This window comes from Juglans regia, chromosome 4 (assembly GCF_001411555.2).
Source record: "Juglans regia cultivar Chandler chromosome 4, Walnut 2.0, whole genome shotgun sequence".
Lineage (NCBI taxonomy): Eukaryota > Viridiplantae > Streptophyta > Magnoliopsida > Fagales > Juglandaceae > Juglans > Juglans regia.
In genome coordinates, this window is record NC_049904.1 from 23,965,766 (window position 1) to 23,985,679 (window position 19,914).

A 19,914-nucleotide genomic window follows, 5' to 3' on the forward strand; every position below is an offset into this window, starting at 1 on the left:
TATAGTTGAGATTCTATTTTGCAAGTACTAGAGGTAGTAATGCAAAAAGACCCATAGCAAGAAAGCCCTAATTTTTTCTTACCAAAAAATAAAAAAGGGGTACGTATTTACAATATATATCATGATCAACTTGATCCATTTGCTTAATTTTGTCTTCTCATCAAAACTTGGAAGGTCAGCAAATACACAATCATCGAGTACACCAAGCTTTGATTTTCCATTTTTGCAGCCTGTTTCACAGTAAATTCCATTTAAAGAGGGGATAAAAAAATGGTCATATATGATGATCATTACATTGATGATATACACTTCTTTTTCTATTGCTATATATATATACACAATTTCCTTTTTTAAGCCAATAAAATTAAATATATTTGACTGGTCGAGAAGAAATATTACATCATGGCTTTACCTTTGTGGCAGAGGAAGTAAGAGAAATGGAAGTTGTTGAAGTTGAGGAAGTGCTTGATAAGGTAGAGAGTCCTACATTGTAACACATGGTTCCATCTGGTTGATACAGACCATAATTCCTTTCTGAAGTTGGTCCTGGCTTCAAATCCTCATTGAACAAAGCAAAAAGATAAACTTCAACCCTGATGTTAGGCCTCAAAGGTGTCCCTTCCTTCTGCAGTTGCCTTCTCAGCAAGTTCCTGTTGTAAACAGCAGCATTCTCTATCGTGGCGCCAACTTCATTGAGGTCCCCTTTCGATGGCCAACCAGTTTCAGAGACTCTAACCTCTATTCCGTCATAACCCATCCTAGCAATAGCAAAAATGACTGCATCTACCTGAGCATAGAGCATGTTGTCATAGTGCAGCTTGGTATAAGGATCGACCATTCCTGAATTAGGATTGAAAAGAACGTAGTCCAGAGAAATCCTTTCTGGGTCATCCTTATATGCAAAATATGGATAGGCATTGATCCAAAAGGGTGATTTGGTGCTTGCCAAGAACTTTAGTACTTGAGACATGGTGGCGTAGACTTCGCTTTTGAAACTTCCGGCCGAAGGTGGATATGACTCGGCAAGAACAGCAAGAGAACTGGGTGTCGAGACTTGAATGTGTGAGTCTAGACCTAATTGAACTAGAGCACCATGAATACTGACCATGGCTGGAACAAGATACGCCATTAGAGTTGTGTCGTCGCCCGTGAATATTTCGTTTCCGACTGCTATTCCGGTGATTCTTGTAGCAGGAAAGTAAGGCTTGATATGGGTGCTTACCCACTGAAGGGCTTGCTGTGGGTAGATCAACTGAGCTAGCATTTCGTTTTCGACTGTGACAATGAGTTCTATGTTGGAGTTGGCGAATGACGTCAATATTTGAGGATTGGTGTCGTAGATTCTTGCTTTTGTTAGCCTAAGGGAGCTTAAAAGATGGAGGACTTTTTGGGGTGATAACAAATTATCTCCCACTTGACCATAGTTGATTCCAAGTGCTGTGATCCCTCGAAGAAATCCAAAGCCTGTATAAACAAAAGCAATGAGAACAACAATGGCGAATTCAGTACTAGGAAATACATATACAACAGAAAAAACTCAACCAAAAAAACAAAAAGCAAAGACCTATGGTACCTGAGAAGTAGATCAGAGAAAATATGATAAAAAAATGGCTCACGGCCATTCTACTACTAAAATCTGCCATTATGTGAGCGTGTGTGCTTGAGAGATCAGAGAGAGATCGAAGAATATTAAGCTGAGAAAGAGAAGCCTTAGGGATCTAGAGAGATAGGTATATATGCTGCTATGAATTCCTTTCTTTTCTTGTTTGAAGTACTCTGTTTTGGAGGGTTTAAAACTTTAACGTACGGTTTTAGGCTTCAGCTTGCCTAGCTTGTCAATGTTGCTAGCTTTGGGCCTTTGGCGCTTACCTCTTGAGAGGTTTTAAATGACTTGAAAAGGTCATCTGGGGTTGTCATCTTCCAACCCAATACTCCAACTTCCAATTATTTTCTGACCATAATACCCCGATCACTTGCTTCATACTAAAGCAAAGGGAAATCCCACAAATTGGTAACTAATTAAATGTTAATTAACTAGCCAAGGAGATGATCAAGTACTATATTAGCAAAGCAGGGTATCCTAAAATTTAAGGTAATTAAGGAAAAACATTGTTTAACCCTAATGAGATCAGCTTTCCACTTCTTTTTTTGGCTATTTTCGGGCAGCACTAGCTAACTAGATTTGGAACTTAATAACTATTCTATAATATTATTTAATAGGAAATTGAGCTGACAGTCGGTCAGAAAACATTTATCATGGCATAGAATTGTTATTTCTCCTCTCATTGTTTCCCTTTAATTCAATGGTAAAATGTTCAAAAATAAAAAGGTAACATCGATACATGACTTGCGATTCACCCATGATCTCTTCCCGAAACTTCTCCACCCAACTCATAAAAATGCACCCATCTTCGTCCAAGGGTGTGGAGCTTTGGCTCCTCCCATCGGCCTTCTCCTTTCTGGCCCTTCTTGTGGAAAAACCTTCAGCGGGTAACTGCATTTGCCGTTACTTATTGAATGCAACAATTTAATGCATTCATACGTGAGGCAATGTTCGCCTATAAATTGAGGTTCACAGCGAAAGCCTTAGACACACTTAAGGAGAAAAAGAAAAGAGAGAGAGCTCTGAGAGAAAAAAAAGAAAGTTGAGTTGAGTGAAATGTGATCCTCCTCCTCTGTAATATTTTTTTGTGTTCCACTGTTTATTAGTTAATTTCTTTTTTGTGGATGTAGGCAGTTGTCGAACCACGTTAAATTCTTGGTGTCACTGAGTACATGGGTGTGCTCTTTTATTTCTGCTTATATTCTTTCCGCTGTGTTGATTTCCCTAACAAGTGGTATCAGAGCGATTGTTGGAAGGAGTTTTTTTTACAGAAAACTCGTTTTTAGTGTGTTGCTCAGTTTACAAATTTGAGCATACCAATGTGTTCGTCTCATTGAGACAAGAAAAGTGGTGAAAACCAGAGGTCGAACGGACTATGAACGCACCCCACGCGCCACCTGAAGGTCGAAGAGTGAAGTCCACTATCGATACGACCACACGCGCCCAGGAGAGAATCGAGCGTGTAACCCCCACTCTCACCACACGCCCACGCGCTACAAAGAAGTCTTCGCGAGTGACGTTCATGTGCATCACGCGCTACAGACCCCTAAAGGGCCCGTGACCTCCACGCGCCTACGTATTTTTCGTGTCACACGTGCTGCAAGCTCGATAGAGTTTCTGTTTTGGTTCTTTTGCTCATTCCTTATGCTATGTGAGTCCGATTTTGATGAAACAAGATTTGTTTTCAACAAAATCAAGTGTTTCGGACACAACGGTGCTGTTCGTTTACTAATATTCCACCTCGAAGATCCTGTACTTGCATTTATATTTAGAATCAGTCTAAATCCATGGAGGATTCAGCATTAGGCGCCATGATAAAGCTGACTGCCTCAAACTACAGTCTTTGGAGACCTCGAATGGAGGATCTCTTGAACTGTAAATATCTTTCTGACTCCTTGGAAGATGAAGGGAAGAAGTCAGATGAAGTTACAGATCAAGTGTGGAAAAAGATGCACAAGTAGACTATCGGTCAGATCAGGCAATGGATCGACCATAGTATCTTTCACCACATGGCCCAAGAGACAGATGCATATAACCTCTGGAAAAAGTTAGAGGATATGTATCAAGCTAAGACTGCTCGAAACAAGGCCCTCTTGATGAGATGGCTTGTTAGCTTGAAGTTGAAAAGCAACACCTCTATTGCTGAGCACACTAGCGAGTTTCAAAACCTAGTTAACCAGCTCGGGTCCGTTGAATCTTGAAGATGAAGAACAAGCCCTGCTACTTCTCAGTTCACTACCAAACAGTTAAAAGACAATGTTGGTCTCCCTAAGTAAATTTACTCCAGATGGCAAACTTACAATGACGATGGTTAAGGATACCCTATTCAATGAAGATGCCAGACGAAAAAAGACAAGCATGAATCAATCTCATGCACTTGTCACCGAGAGTAGAGAAAGGCCTCAAGGTAATGATAGAGGGAGAAGTAGAGACAGAAGCAGAGGGAAGTCTCAGCCACGTGGAAGGTCCAGCAGTAGCAGGAACCAGCAGACGGGTAACATAAAGTGTTACCATTGTGGCAAAGAAAGCCACATGAGGAAATACTGCCGCAAGTTTTTAAGGGAGCAAAGTCAAAGCAGTAAGTTGAAGAAAGAAGATGGTGAAACTCTTGTCATTCTTTCGGGAGATGTTGCAATACTCTCCACCAATGACGAGACGTGTCTGCACGTTGCAAGCCACGATGTTGAGTGGATGGTAGACACAGCAGCATCATACCACGCCACTTCCCATAGTGAATTTTTCATTAAGTACAAAGCATGAAACTTTGGTATGGTAAGGATGGGGAATGCCAGTTCCTCGAAAATCGTGGGAATTGGCAAAGTGCAGATAAAAACCAATGTTGGTTGCACCATGGTGTTGAAAGATGTTTAACACATTTCTAACCTTTGGCCCAACCTGATTTCAGGAACAACCCTTGATCGACAGGGCTATGACAGCTACTTCAGCAAAGGCACTTGGAAGCTGTCACGAGGTGCTATGGTTGTCGCCCGAGGACATATTTGCAGTACGTTGTACAAGACCCATGTGAAGATCAGTTCTGATAGCCTCAATGCAGCAGAAGACGAGGCATCACCGAATCTGTGGCACAAGAGACTCGGACACATGGGTGAAAAAGGGTTGGATACACTTGTGAAGAAGGCACTCATCAAAGTTGCCAAATGAACAATGTTAAACCCTTGTGAGTACTGTTTGTTTGGCAAACAATGCAGAATCTCATTTAATTCCTTTATGAAGAGAATATCAGAGTTGTTGAGTCTGGTACACTCTGATGTATATGGTCCCATGGAAGAAGAGTCATTGGGAGGTAACAGATATTTCATGACATTCATTGATGATGCTTCACAAAAGGTCTGGGTATATGTTTTGAAATTAAATGATCAGGTCTTCAAGCACTTCGAGAATTTCCACACCTTAGTGGAAAGAGAGACGGGAAAAAAGTTGAAGTGCCTGCAAACGGACAATGGAGGAGAATATATTTCCAAAAGGTTCGTTGCATATTGCGCTGATTGCGGTATTCGACATGAGAAGACAATCTCATATACCCCTCAACACAATGAATCGGGTCATCATTGAAAGAATAAGATGCATGCTCAGTATGGACAAGTTACCAAAGCCATTCTGGAGCTATTACCTGATCAACAGATCACCTTCTGCACCACTAGAATTTGAAGTTCCTGAGAAGGTTTGGTCTGGAAAAGATTTCTCTTACTCTCATTTGAGAGTATTTGGGTGCAAAGCCTTTGCACACGTATCCAAGGAGTTGAGATAGAAGCTCGATGTCAAGTCAACTCTATGTATCTTTGTTGGATATGGAGATGAAGAATTCATTTACAAGTTATGGAATCCAGTGATAAAAAGAATTGTCAGAAGTAGGGACGTTGTGTTCCATGAAAATCAGCATATAGGAACTGAAGCTTCCTCGATGTCAGTAGAATTTAGTTCCTATACTCCAGATCCTGCACCATTACAGTTCGTCACAGATAATGAGGATATGCAGGATCGAGATCCAGAAGCAAGAGAAGAAGCTTAAGGTGTCGAGCAGGGGAAGCAAGAACCCTCTCCACCAGCAGCTGGTGTACCACCACAAGGGTTAGATGGTGATGAATCTCATTTGGTTGATGAAGCTCAACCAATAAGATCGGCAAGAGGCCGCCTACTGATTCCGTCGATGAGATATCTGGAATCAGACTATATTCTGCTTACTGATGAGGGGGAGCCGAAGAGCTTCCAAGAAGTTCAAACTCATGCTGATATAAGCCTATGGGTGCAGGTAATATAAGAAGAGATAAGTTCTTTGCAGAAAAATCAAACCTATGAGTTGGTGAAACTTCCTAAAGGAAAGAAAGCCCTAAGGAACAAATAGTGTTCAAGCTGAAGAAAGATTGCCAAGGAAAGCTGATAAAGTACAAGGCCAGATTGGTTGTCAAAGAATTTTAGTAGAAGAAGGGAATCGACTTTGACGAGATATTTTCTCCAGTGGTGAAAATGATGTCAATCCGAGTCATACTCGAATTCGTAGCCAGCTTGAATTTGGAACTCGAACAAATGGATGTGAAGATAGCCTTTTCTCCATGGAGATTTGGAGGAGGAAATTTATATGGAGTAACCAGAAGGGTTTGAAGTTCCAGGTAAAGATTACTTAGTCTGCAAGCTAAATAAGAGTCTCAATGGCCTTAAGCAAGCGTCGAGGCAATGGTATAAGAAGTTTGACTCATTCATGATGAGTCATGGTTACAAGAGACTTGTTGCAGATCAGTGTGTCTATATTCAAAGAACTAACGAAGGAACTATCCAAGTCCTTTGACATGAAGGACGTAGGCCCAGCACAACAAATTTTAGGCATGAAGATTGTTCGTGATAGGAAAGCCAAAAGGGTGTAGCTATCACAACAAAAATATGCTAAACGGGTTATCAAACGTTTCAACTTGGGAGATGCTAAGCCAGTCAATACTCCACTTGCTAACCATTTCAAGTTGAGCAAGAGCTCGTGTCCTTCTTCAAAGAAAGAGATTGAAGAAGTGAAAGCATTCTCTTACTCTTCAACGATAGGAAGCCTAATGTATGCAATGGTTTGTACCAAACCAGATACTGCTTATGTTGTAGGCATGGTGAGCAGATTCCTTTCAAATCTAGGAAATGATCATTGGGAAGCAGTCAAGTGGATTCTCAGGTACCTAAAAGGTACATCGAAGATGTGCTTGTGTTTTGGGGAAGCTAAACCAGTTTTGGCAGGCTATACAGATTCAGATATGGTAGGAGATCTGGATGGAAAGGAATTCTACTTCGGGATTTCTCTTCACCTTTGCAGGAGGAGCTGTCTCTTGGTAGTCCAAATTGCAAAAGTGTGTTGCTTTATCTACAACAGAGACAGAATACATTGCCGCAGCGGAAGTTAGGAAAGAGATGTTGTGGATGAAGCGTTTTCTCCAAGAACTAGGGGTTAGTCAAGAAAACTACAAGGTACATTGTGATAGTCAAAGTGCTCTAGACTTGAGCAAGAATTCAATGTATCATTCTCGCACCAAGCATATTGACATACGCTATCATTGGATATGCGAAGCGATGGAACAACAGTTATTGAAGCTTGAGAAGATCCATACAAAAGAGAATCCAACGGACATGCTGACGAAGGTGGTTACAAGTGAGAAGCTTGAGCTATGCAGAGACATAGCTGGAATGAATAGCATCTAAGTAAATGGGCATGGAGGGGGAGAATTGTTGAAATCTTTGCCCAAGCAAGCAGTCAACAATGACTGCTTGTTACTCAACCTTCAGCGGGTAACTGCATTTGCAGTTACCTATTGAATGTAACAATTTAATGCATTCATACGTGAGGCGATGTTCGCCTATAAATTGAGGCTCACAGCGAGAACCTCAGACACAACTAAGGAGAAAAAGAAAAGAGAGAGAGCCCGAAGAGCTCTGAGAGATTAAAAAAAAAAAAAAAAGAGTTGAGTTGAGTGGAGTGTGATTCTCCTCCTCTGTAATATTTTCTTCTGTTCCATTATTTATTAGTGAAGTTCTTTTCTGTAAATGTAGGCAGTTGCCGATCCACGTTAAATTCTTGATATCACTGAGTACGTGGGTGTGCTCTTTTATTTCCGTTTTTATTCTTTTCGTTGTATTTATTTCCCCAACACTTCTCGAAACTATCCAGCAATCTACTGTGGATTTTGATTGTTGTATCTCAACCTGATTGTTTAGATCTTTCAATGTTATTTGACTCTTATATCTTGTAACTATTTCATATATATATATATAATATGCTTGTTTAGGAAAAAAAAAAAAAGAATACACTAAGCAATAGCTAGCTAGCATATGGTCGTCATGTAAGCAAGCTGTAATTACCTGTTAAATATCTGTAATTACCTGTTAAATATCTTTCCTGCTTTTCCTTTAAGTTACTGTGACGAGGTTCCTTCTGCCGCCCCAATACCGTATGCACCAGCTTGGAAAAGTATATATATGTGCAGAGACAAATATTAATCTATTAAATTTAGAAAGCAAAAACATTGTTTCTTTTGAACTACGGAAATGAAAAGACATAATTAAGAGAAGATAACCCATGAATATTTCTTTTAGCTCTTTGTTCAAAAGAAAATTTCTTTTATCTCTATCTGGCTCTTTATGAAAAACAGTAATTAGTGCTACTTTTATAAGAGATTGGAAATGAGGAAAAAAAAGTTCATTTTCTTTTCTGAATTCGCAAATATCCTTTGAGAAAGAGATCATGGTATGCAGTAGTACCCCTAGCTAGTCAGCATCATGACGATCTCTGCTGTGAGGCAACTCGGAAAATTATCAATATTCATGAACAGATCAACCTCATGCAGCTAGCAGCTTATAGTCAGCGGCCTCATGATACGTATTGCTTGTAATCTTCAGTGGCGTCGACGCTGACTGCAGCCACTATTAATTAAACACCGAAAGCACAAGCATTATAAACTGTAGAACAGATGTTCTTCTAGCAAGATATAAAGCACGTAGCGAAAAAGACAGAAAAAGAAAAAAGAAAAAGAAAGGAAGGAAAACGATGTAAAGAGATATGTGCATATTAATATATATATATATATATATATATATATACATATATTCTTTATTGGGTAATATTTATGGGTCTAGTAATTAGTGTAATTCATGTTCGCAAGTACGGCCATTGAACTACAAGCTAGAGTTGAATTAAACTTTCGTACGTACGTACGTACCCACAATTCGAAATAAACTATTTTAAGATTTGAGTAATACTACATACAGTTATAGAATGTGTAAGTACTGTATAGTTACTCTGAAAAAGAATTAGATTCACTATTAAAAAAAAAAAAATTTTTATGTAAGTTTCGTATTTATTCACTTTTTTTAAAATGATTGTTCGACACTTACATACTCACGACTACAACTATATATCATTTATCTTAGGATTTTTTGTAAAGAGAATTAAGTTGCAATTGCTGGTAATTTTATATATAAAATGAGAGATAATTTGAAGGGAAAAAAGTTTGATTTTTCCTTCTTTATAGATATTATTTCTATAACCTGTCCTAATTTAGAGCTCTGAATCGGTGCAGATCGACGGTACTGTTAATTAATAAGTGGACCTGCATGCATGGCCTTTATTAATCTGCAACTGAAACAAGTTGCACTGAAGCTCAGCCAGCCCCTTTGCTAGCCATTCACGAGTGGCATCACCCCGGTAAAAGAGAGATCAATTAAAAAAGCAAAGCTATCCTTACCTTACAAAAGGTTATCCTTTGATTAAAACCCCAACTCATACCCATTCTCTCTCTCTCTCTCTCTCTCTCTCTCTGAGCAGTCAGCAGGGTCACAAAATAATGAATGAAAAGATTAATATATATCTTCAATATTCCACATGAGCTGGTGATCAATACTATTTTTGCCTTTCTCCATCCAATAAAATGGACTTATATATGTATGATGATCAAAATAAGAGATATCCATAAAAGAAGTGATCTTGTTATAAAGAACAAACATGCTTTTCCATAGACATTTTGGTGTAAAAAGAAGCATTGTGCATGGAAAGATAAAGGGTCGAAAGTATGTGCATGCATATGCGGTACTAGTAATGCACGTGCATGGACGGCATGAAGGTTTAATATGGCTAAAAGATCGATCGTCGAGATTGAGCGCAAATAGATACATATATGGGTGTTTTCTCAAAGCTAGAAACTATTTTCTAGGTCTCGAGTGGGCTAGAAAATGTTACAATCACTTTTTTTTTTTTTAAGGGAAAATGATTCACATATAATATTTTTTATAATATTTTATATAATTATATTTTAAATCAGGAATATATTTATAAAATATTTTATAAAAATATTCTATTTTATAATATTATTATGACATATATTGTGTCTATATTATTATTTTTTTAATAATAAACCGTGTCGGAAAACCATTATACAGTACTTGAGTTCTTTATTAGAAGGGGACAAAAGAATTCCTTACGTCATGCAGCTTGTAAGTTGTAACACATCGGATCGATGCATGTCATGATAAGACAAGCCAATTGCGAAAAAGTGAAAAGCAAGGTGGATGGTTATTGGTTAGAGCACTCTAATGGTTGTAAAATATATATTTTCTTTAAATATAAAAAAAAATGACTAAAAGTCTCTTATATTAGATCATTTATTTTATTTTTATTTTATATTTAGTTACAGTAAGTTCACTATATGTAAAGGTTACTATTTATTTTTCTAAATAATTTTTTATTATTTCTCTCTCATTCATCTTTTTTTTTTTTCATTTTAACCTTTTATCATTTTTGCAGCGGCCCCACTCTCTTATTTCTCATCTATTCTCTAACATTCTGTTTATAGTCTCTTCTACTTCTTTTAAAAAAAAAAAAAAAAAAAAGAGGCAGTGCATGCAGAATTTTTTATATTGTTAATAATAAAGGCAGATATTTTTTTAATGTTTTACCCCTTTTTTTAAATAATTTAAAATATTACATTATACATAAAGAAATATAACAAATATCAAAATATATGATGTATAGAAAAATATTTGAAATATATGATGTGTAGAGAATATAATATTTGAAATAAATAAAAAAGATTAAAAAGTATAATATTTAAATGATATAAAGAAAAATAAATATGCTGATGTATGACGTATTGTAAAAATTAGTATGTAAAATAGAAAAAATGAATTTTGGTAATATATTTTAAAGAATAGGATAAAGATGCCATTGGGAGTGCTTTTATGTGGATGTGAATTTTCTAATGATTTTATAAATAGCCTCAAGCAATAAAATTATATATATATATATATATATATATGTGTGTGTTTGTGTGTGTGTGTGGGGGGTATGTGTTGTATAATTAGGTTGAAAAAATATAAATGGTTTGAAAACAATAAGTTAATTAAAATTAAAATTATTAAATTAACAAATGATTAGTATAATTATAAATTATGAAAAATTAAATAATAATATAATTTTATTATTTTGGTTAATCCAATGTGGGGTTATATCTTGAATAGTTTTGGTTTTATGCAAAATATGTACTTTTAACTAAATTTTGGAGATGACTTTGACTAGATCAATGTCAATGCTCTTACGTTGTAGACAATAAATAGTTATTATTTTAGAATTTTTTATCATTTAAACAAAATAATTATTTTTACTAAGCGGAACTTATATATAGCACTCTATCTAATGATTGACTTAGGCATTCTTTGGATATCAAAATCATTTTAACTCATCTTATTTAATCTCATTTAATTATTATAATTTTTACAAATTTTCAAACAAAATACAATAAACAATTCAATTTTTTCAAATCCCAAAATAAAAATAATATTCTAACAAGATTTTATTTAACTTTCAACTTTTATCTCAACTCGCTATGCAAACCTCCCCTAAACAACATATTTAAAGCCTTAGGTGAGCAAATAAACAAATCAAGACAAATAATCCTCTCATCTTTCTCTCTTTCTAGTCTCTAGAGAGAGAAACTATCTCCTATTTTGTCCCTCCCCCCTTCAAACCTCAAATACAACCTACTTTAGCTCCTTGTCTTAGCCTTCAATATATTCTCTTTTAGCCCCTTTCTCCATTATTGGGGGAAGAGCAATGAGCTCCTAAAAATGACACACAATAGGCAGCATAGCTGAGGAAGAGCTCGGTAGTGCGTGAAGATCGTGAAGGACACGTGCTAGTAAAAGGGTGGATTTGATCATATGTGGAGCATAATGTCATATGCCTCTTAGGGTGGTGCCTGGGGTGTTGGTGGTGGTTGAACGATCATGCATATCTAAGCTCCAAAATTTCTAAAAAAACATAAACCATAAAAGAAATAGTAGTAAGCCAAAGCATAAAAACAACAAATAGGTAAATCTAAAGGGGGAATAAGGTCATGGTGTGAAATAGGTTGAAGAATTGCCGTCTATGGGGGCGCATCATGAGACTCAATACATGTGCCTCACAAAGAGGTGTGAGCTTCATGTGCCTTTGGGAATCAGGCAGGTATAATGCTTTTCAAATGATTGGCCCTTATGGGTTTGAATGATGGTGGAGGTGAAGACCAATGAAGATTTGAAGGTGGTAGATCTAAACATCCCATGACCCAAAATGGTGAGAAACATGTGAAAGAGTGGGTATGAGAATGGAGGCTAAAACGGAAAATCATAAAGTGCAGAAGAAGGGTGAAAAAGTAAGGGAATGAGAGGGGGTTGGAGGGCTTCACACAACCTTTTCCTCCCTTTCGACATATCGAATTGGAGAGGTTGAGGCAAGAGAGAGTTTTCGTGGCGACCTCGGCCTCCAATTGTGGTTTGGCGAGGAACCGCAGTGCCTGGAATGCACATAGAAGTCTTGTGTACTCGTATGCCAAGAACACTTGTATAAAAGTAGCGGTGAAAAAGAGGTATTAGTCGAAAACTAATAGCAATAGTACCAGAAGTTTATAATACATTACTCACCCCTCAATAACATTATCCATAAGTCATGACCACATCATCATTTAAATATTACCTACCAAGATTTGTTCATCGCCTCTTAACAATAATATTAAACCACAAATTGTTCATCATTCAAAATGAATAAAAATCTAAATTTTACAAGAAAGTATAAACTTAATGGGAACAGGCCCCCATTGCTAATCCTCGAGTTACACTGATCCTTCTTCCTCGAAGTGATCCTTCGAAGCTACAATTGCATCAATGCCTACGACTTAATTCCGAGGAGCGAAACCATAGTGGGACTATAGAAATCTCGGTAAATTAAAACCTAAAACAATATTATTAATGCAAGAAATGGCGATGAATATGAATGCAACATTTTCGACTAAACAAAAGAGAAAATCACATTTATCATAGGTATAAGGAGGAACCAACCTTGGGCAAAATAAAGTAATCATGAATCATTGTAAATATTAATAAGCACCCAAGCCCCAAATCATACATAGTAAACATCACAAAGCACTCAGTACCCAAATCATCTCAAAATATATCATATCATTTCCCAAACTCCAGGTCCAAATCAACATGTGAAATCTCTTCACCAACCATATATGTTTATTAATGTATATCACTATGGCTCCCATAGTTGGTCGCACATACATCGTGACTCCCTTCTCGACATCATGGATAACGATCACGTTTATGACTTTGTAATAAGCGACACCCAGTTTCACGCCCAACGCGTTTGTGGCCAAGTATCCTCTAGCCTCCGCCAGTAGAGAGGCAAATACGTCGACCAGAAAGCATTACCATCTCGCCAGATCCCCATTGTCGCCTGTTGACAACCCAGAAGACATTACTCAATTATTAGGTGCTCCCAAGTAACCAGAGAAGCTTCACAGAGATAATGCCTCATCCCAACTTGAGGTTCATGATCCATCCAAACACCTAGAACTCCTTTTGAAACCGATACATTGAGTACTTGAAAGCATATCATCAAAGTAATCAGTCATTTATAATAAGAAAACATGCACTTGAAAAGATCATGAAGGAAAGAGATTAAGAAGTATAAGATGAACACCCTAAACATACCCATAGATATTTATGCCAAATTACTAGCGTCGTCGTAGGAATGAACCTACTTGAGCAGTGATCTATCACTAAGCATTGTGCTGATGATGTTGACCTCGTTGTCGAGGAAAATTTCAAGCTCAGTTTCCTTCTTTGTGAAGTTTCAAATAGGAGAGTGGGAGAGAGAGAGAGAGTCTAAATACTTGAAGATTTCAGTCCTAAGATGAAGACTAACAGCAAAATATCTCTTATACTTGCAATCTTGTCCATCACAGGCCTGACAGCTCTTATCCCTGATTGGTTGAGGGAGAATAACGAATCTCATTTGTCCATGCATACACTGGATTAAAGGATGGCAGAATCGACTAGATTAATGAGTCTTGCTTGTTCCTGACGCTTTTTCAAAAATCAAAGCCTAGTTTGTCGCTAATGAAAATCATCCACGTGGCATTAAGCTCAAATGCATGGTTAGATGCATGGTCTTTGAATTTGTAATCCTTTTTTCCCATCCGTGCTTTGGCTAAGACGTCATTGTTGGGGCACATGTCTCAATAAGTTACCAGCTCCCTTCTGAGTACTATTGTGCTATCCCTAGGTGTTCTAGTTCTCGTATTGTGTTGTCTATTACTCACCCTAGAATGCTTTCGGCTACACTTTGCTCGCCCGCATTGTTGTCTACCCATAGCTCACCTAGCGAATCGCTTGTACGTCCCTTTCTCTCTCGATGTAGAACACATATCTCTTCGGTCGCCTTGCTCGTTGCTCACCCAAGGTGATGCTTGACTTGCTCATAAGAGCACTCTCATTGGATTAGCTAAAATTAAAGGACAATTTTGATGAATGTAAGAGAAATTTGACTTTTGACTATTCCATTCATATAAATCTCCACATTAGAATAGCTATTTTTTCATTATATAATAATAAAATAATATAAGATGAATTTGATTTTAGTTATTTACATTCAATCTCCACATTGGATTATACATTTATTCATTATATGGTAATGAATAATTAATAATTTCAAAAATATTTAATTTTTTTAATTATTAATTTATTTAATTTTATCATATTTTATTATTCTACTTATTATATGTTAATTAATAATCATGTTCTTATTAAATTAATATATCACTAAGTCAAATTAATATATTAATTGTAATAAAATATGTGATAGAAAGAAAGGGAGAGAGAAATAATTAATAAAATATGTATTTGATGTATATACAGTAACCTTCAAATTTGAAAAAACTTTTGAAAGTCACTGTAGCTAAATTCTAAATATTTGGAATTTGACTAATCAAATGTGAACATATTTTACTCTTTAATAGCTAAATACTCATTGGATTTAGTTTTTAGCTAATCCAATGAGAGTGCTCTTAGCTTATCATCTCTTGCCTTTGCTCGCCATGACGTCTTGCTCACCCAATATTCTGGCTTGCTTGGTTCGCATTTCTAGTTCGCCCACCTGGCATTTTGCTTGCTTCTCGCTTAGGTGTTGCCCTACTATCTTCCTCCCGGTTGCAGGAAGTTCCTTCCTTCGAATAAGCGAGGTCCTCACACTTTTCTTTTCCCTCCTTGCCCGTGTCATTGTCTACACATAGCTCGCTTGATAAATCACTTGTACGTCCCTTACTCACCCAATGTAGAATGCGTATCTCTTTGGTCACCTTGTTCATTGCTTGCTAAGGTGACGCTTGACTTGCTCACTTGCACTTCTCATCCTCTGCCTTTGCTCATCCAAAATTCTAGCTTGCCTGGTTCGCATTTCTCATTAGCTTGCTTGGCACTCTGCTCACTTCTTGCTTAGGTTTCGCCCTTCTATCTTCTTCCTGGTTGTGTTTGCTCACTTGCGGAGAGTTCCTTCCTTTGAGGAGGCGAGGTCCTCACAATTTTCTTTTCCCTCCTTGCCCCTCTCTCCATCTTCTTTCTTATAATTAAGTTACTCCCTCACCTTTCTCCTCTCATTTTCTCTAAAATCTATATTGCTTGTAGATTGTATTACGTATAGTACTTGTATCCATATAAATTTATTGAGGGTTAATAAAATGGTTTTGTTAAGGGTTAATAAAATGGTTCTTATTAAAAAAAATCCCATATAAATATGTTTGGATGGCTATATGAAGGAGTGAATTAATTAAGAACCTAGTGTTACAAACTTAAATTTATTCTCTATTTTATGTGACCAAATGTGGGATGGTTTTGGCCAAAAGTTAATCACATTTAAGAATTAATTTCTAGATAAGTAATTTTTCCAAAAAAATATATTTTGAAATAAAATACTTGTTTTTAAAATTTTAAATGTATTTTTTAAAAAAATATTTTCACATTTTTTAAGTTTCTCAAAATCTTAACTTTTTTGAAATCATTCTTTCTTTAGATTTTTTAAATTGAAAAAACTTATTTTCAATTTTTATTTCTTATTTTGTTACTTTTTCTTAATTTTCTCATCATTCTTGGTTCTTTTTATCAAAGGTATTTATTGCAAAATATTTTTGTGGGGGGTTCATCGCAATTTGTTGGAGTGATTGTCAAAATTGAATAATTTGGTAGTGTACGACAAATCACCATTTAATTTAAAAGTTTAATCTGATAAAAATATGTAAATCTTATTCTTGAAGTTATATCTTAGAAAAATTATACTCAGCAGTCCTACACCATACACCTGCTCATGAGGGGAAAAACATAAAAGAGTTCTTCTACTTAGAAGCTGTGTGGTGTAAGATTGTTAAGTAGAATAACTTTATATCTTAACAATATATAACTGCAATGTTATTCTAAGACCTGAACTACACTACACATCATCCACATTACATAATTTGATTTGTAAGATTCAAATTTTAAAATCTATGTTCCAAATCAAATTATACTATGTGGACAGTATGTGGTGTAGAGATCTTAGAAGAAAGTTATTCAATTGCAATGGATCGTAATGAGAGAAGATTTTATACATTTATCCCTTTTATTTATGAGAGAAAGGTACCCACCATACATATGTATGTGTGTGTGCGTGCGTGTTATAGGCATATCAAATGAATAAATGAGAAAGTCATTGAGTATTATGGCCGGGGTTCCCTTTTTAAAAAAACTTATAATTTCACTCTTAAATCTTGGAAATCTATTTGCAAACCCAAATCTGTTGGTAGCCTTGGCCTAAGATTAGATTAACCTCTGATTTTAACAAAGCTTTACTTTGTAAAATTGGCTGGCAGATGATCAATGGTAACACTGTTATTTGGAAAAAAATGCTTACTAAAAAATATTTGAGAAACACCTCCTTCTTTGCAACAAGCCCAAAGTCCACTGATTCATGGATATGGAAAGGTATTTTAAAATAAAAGGAGTTCCTAAAAAATAGTGTGTGTGTGTGTGTGTGTTTTCAGATCAACAATGGGGTTGGCACAAGGGTATGATCAGATCCTTGGACACCTACTCTTCATTCTTTCCAACCCACTCCAAAAATTGTCTCAATCCAGAAGGACCTTTTACTAAAAGTTTCTGAATTAACTATGGAAGAACCCAAAAGATGAAATACAATCTTGTTACAAGCACTTTTCCATCAAGACTCAGTGAATGAAATCATGAAAATCCCTCTTGCTCAGACAAATTATCACAACTTGGCTGATAAACTCATTTGGACTCATCACACTTATGGGAAATTCACTGTCAACTCGACTAATGTTGCTATCTCAATCAATCATAATCACAACACCCCTGATCAGTCTAGTATTGGAGAAAACTCTGGAAAATCAACATTCAAGATAAACAGAAATTTCTTTGCTGGAAAATCCTCAATAATATCATTCCCACAAGAACTTTTTTAAAAAGATTTCTTCCTCTAAACAATTAGGAAATCCAATGCCCGATTTTTAATACTAAGGAAGAAACTCAAAATCATCTCTTCCTAACCTGCACTTTCACAAGAATTATATGGAGGCACTCCCCTTGGCCTCTGAACATTTCTTGTTGTGCTAATAATAATATTAGCCAATGGATTGAATGCATAATCAGTCCTTCAAGGAGCCTCAATATTTCGAGTAGAGATGAGCATCACTTTCAAATATTTGTCATTATTGCTATGGACAGTATTTGGTTCCTTAGAAATAAGATTGTTCATGAGGCCTTCACACCCAACCTTGATAATTTTGTCTCTACAACTCTAAAAATTTACAAAGAACACCATGATACTTGGAGCAATAAACAAATTAATATAAGCCATACTTGGAGTACGACACCAAGAGATCACTACATTTTAACATTTGATCATGTGGCGGTAAGAAGCTCAGGCAGCACAGTAGAAGCCATATACAGATCAGAGGATGGCTCTCCAATATTTGTCCACACCAAATTCATCCAAAACCTAAACCCAAATCAGGGAAAAGCTACAGCAATGCTCATAGGAATAATGGAAGCTAAGGAAAAACAAATTGAGAAGATTATGATTGCAGGTGATTCATTGGGAACAATGCTAGTAGTGAATGAATCGGATAACACTCTAGACTGGACTATCCAGGAATGCATTGCAATCCATGATATCAGGAATGCATTGCAATCCTTCCAAAGCTCGCAAACCAAGAAAATTCATTGAGACCTTAATCGATGCGCGCATTGTATTGCGTAATAGGCAGCTTCCAATAGCCTCTATAGAGGCATACCGGCCCCTTATTTCAATTCTCCATTGGTTGTTAAACGTTCATAGCGGTAAAGATCCACATATTGTCTGTAATATTTAATTGTACTGTTGTTATAGGCTGAGATTTTCTTTATTATGAATGAAGCTTGTTTGAAAAAAAAAAAAAAGAAGAATAAAGTTATTGAGTAATACTACGTATAGTTTTAAGGCATGTAAGTTTCAAGCATTTTCTTTAAAGAATGACCTAACATTAAAAAAAAATTCATATAAATCTCATATTTGTGAAAAAAGCAAAAAATGTCCGGAGTTTGCATAATATCCACAACTACTCGAATTATTTTGCCGAAATGAATAAATCGAGTGACGTATTTGTTCAAACGCCACTGCTATTTGTGCACACTCATGCGTTGGCGCATGGACAGCCACATAGTCCACCTACAACTCCAGCAACGAATTATACAATAAAAACCAAGAATTTGAGAGTTCCATAGCCGATATTTGTCCAAATTAATATCACAACGAAATTGATTTCTCTCTGAATATATCCAAATTAACCTAAACATTCTTCCCACAAATGAGAAGATTAAACAAAATATACCGATCGAGCAGAACTGTTATGCATATATAAATAAATATATATATATATATATATATATATAGACAGTACTATAGATATAAATATATCTGCAGCAAAATTGTGTAAAATTCTACTCGGTCCACATGAGTCATTGCATTAATTCCTCCATTGGAGGAGCCTCCAAGATCATCAGATCCAAGTCTTTAAACGACAGGCCCTTCGATAACACCGAAACATGGCGATTTCCACTGCCAACAGTACTACCATTATCATGGCCGCGGCATGATGGCCTGATCTCGAAGCCGCCACCATTATTCACAGTGACGGGTCTTTTTCTCTTGTTGGCGCCGAAGGAGCTCTTCTTTATCCATGCAACGCAAGAATCCTTACCAGTAAGGCTCTGAACAACAGACTTGAAGTTTAAGGGGTCCGTTTCCACGTACTGGGTATCGATATGCACCACTTTCACGGCTTTTCCACTAACGCTGCACGCCATTGAAATATATCTCGGATGTTGATTCGAGCTAATTTTCTGTGTGTCTTTTTGTCTGGGCGGTCGAGGGAGGTCGTGTGTGGCTTTTATACGAGTGAAGGAGCTTGAAGGGTTTGGTAGCTGAGGAGAAGAAAAGCGAGCTAGCTGTGGGGACCTTGTTAGTTGTTGCACGTACAGGATGAACCAATTGACCGCTAAGTTTCATGTATATAGCAGTCTTGAACGACCAGAAAGTCTTGAGTCAAAGCCTGCATGCATGCGATTTCTGAATCAATCTTGGCATCTTGCAACTTGGGGATCATCAGGTCCACCAGTACTCGGCCAGATCGATCATCCTGTGATCTCTGATTCCGCTCACCGCGTAGTACTGCAGCGCAAGATCAATTAATATTATTAATCAAACATCTCTATAATCAATCCATGCAGGGTCTAATTGGATCAATTCAATTTGATTTTAAGCATATTGATGAACAAAATTGAACTATTAATTGTCAAAACCGGAACAATCAGTTCATCAACAATACTAGTTGTTAAGGCCCAACAACGATGTAGCCTAGAAGGCAAGAAAGATCTATTCCCAAATGCGCTGAGATAGGCTAGGCCTTGATCAGCAATGTGCAGAG

General features: G+C 36.7%; 2 protein-coding genes across 2 annotated transcripts; both read right to left on the reverse strand.

The window, feature by feature from the left end:
- Positions 1–270: 270 nt before the first annotated feature.
- On the reverse strand, positions 271–1,679 carry LOC108990193 (glucan endo-1,3-beta-glucosidase 14). Its single transcript, XM_035689777.1, has 2 exons — positions 1,574–1,679; positions 271–1,464 (listed from the first exon to the last, which is right to left on the reverse strand). Exons 1-2 carry the CDS (start codon positions 1,641–1,643, stop codon positions 401–403), a joined length of 1,134 nt encoding a protein of 377 aa, XP_035545670.1. The 5' UTR covers positions 1,644–1,679; the 3' UTR covers positions 271–400.
- Positions 1,680–18,719: 17,040 nt separating this feature from the next.
- Positions 18,720–19,430, reverse strand: LOC108990236 (VQ motif-containing protein 10-like). The gene has a single exon (XM_018964127.2). It carries the CDS (start codon positions 19,292–19,294, stop codon positions 18,947–18,949), a length of 348 nt encoding a protein of 115 aa, XP_018819672.1. The 5' UTR covers positions 19,295–19,430; the 3' UTR covers positions 18,720–18,946.
- Positions 19,431–19,914: the final 484 nt, after the last annotated feature.

Coding starts and splice junctions, on each gene's coding strand:
- LOC108990193 (XM_035689777.1), bottom strand. CDS start 1,643: ATGGCAGATTTTAGTAGTAGAATGGCCGTGAGCCATTTTTTTATCATA. Junction 1,465..1,573: donor TTCTCTGATCTACTTCTCAG/GTACCATAGGTC, acceptor TTGTTTATACAG/GCTTTGGATTTCTTCGAGGG.
- LOC108990236 (XM_018964127.2), bottom strand. CDS start 19,294: ATGGCGTGCAGCGTTAGTGGAAAAGCCGTGAAAGTGGTGCATATCGAT.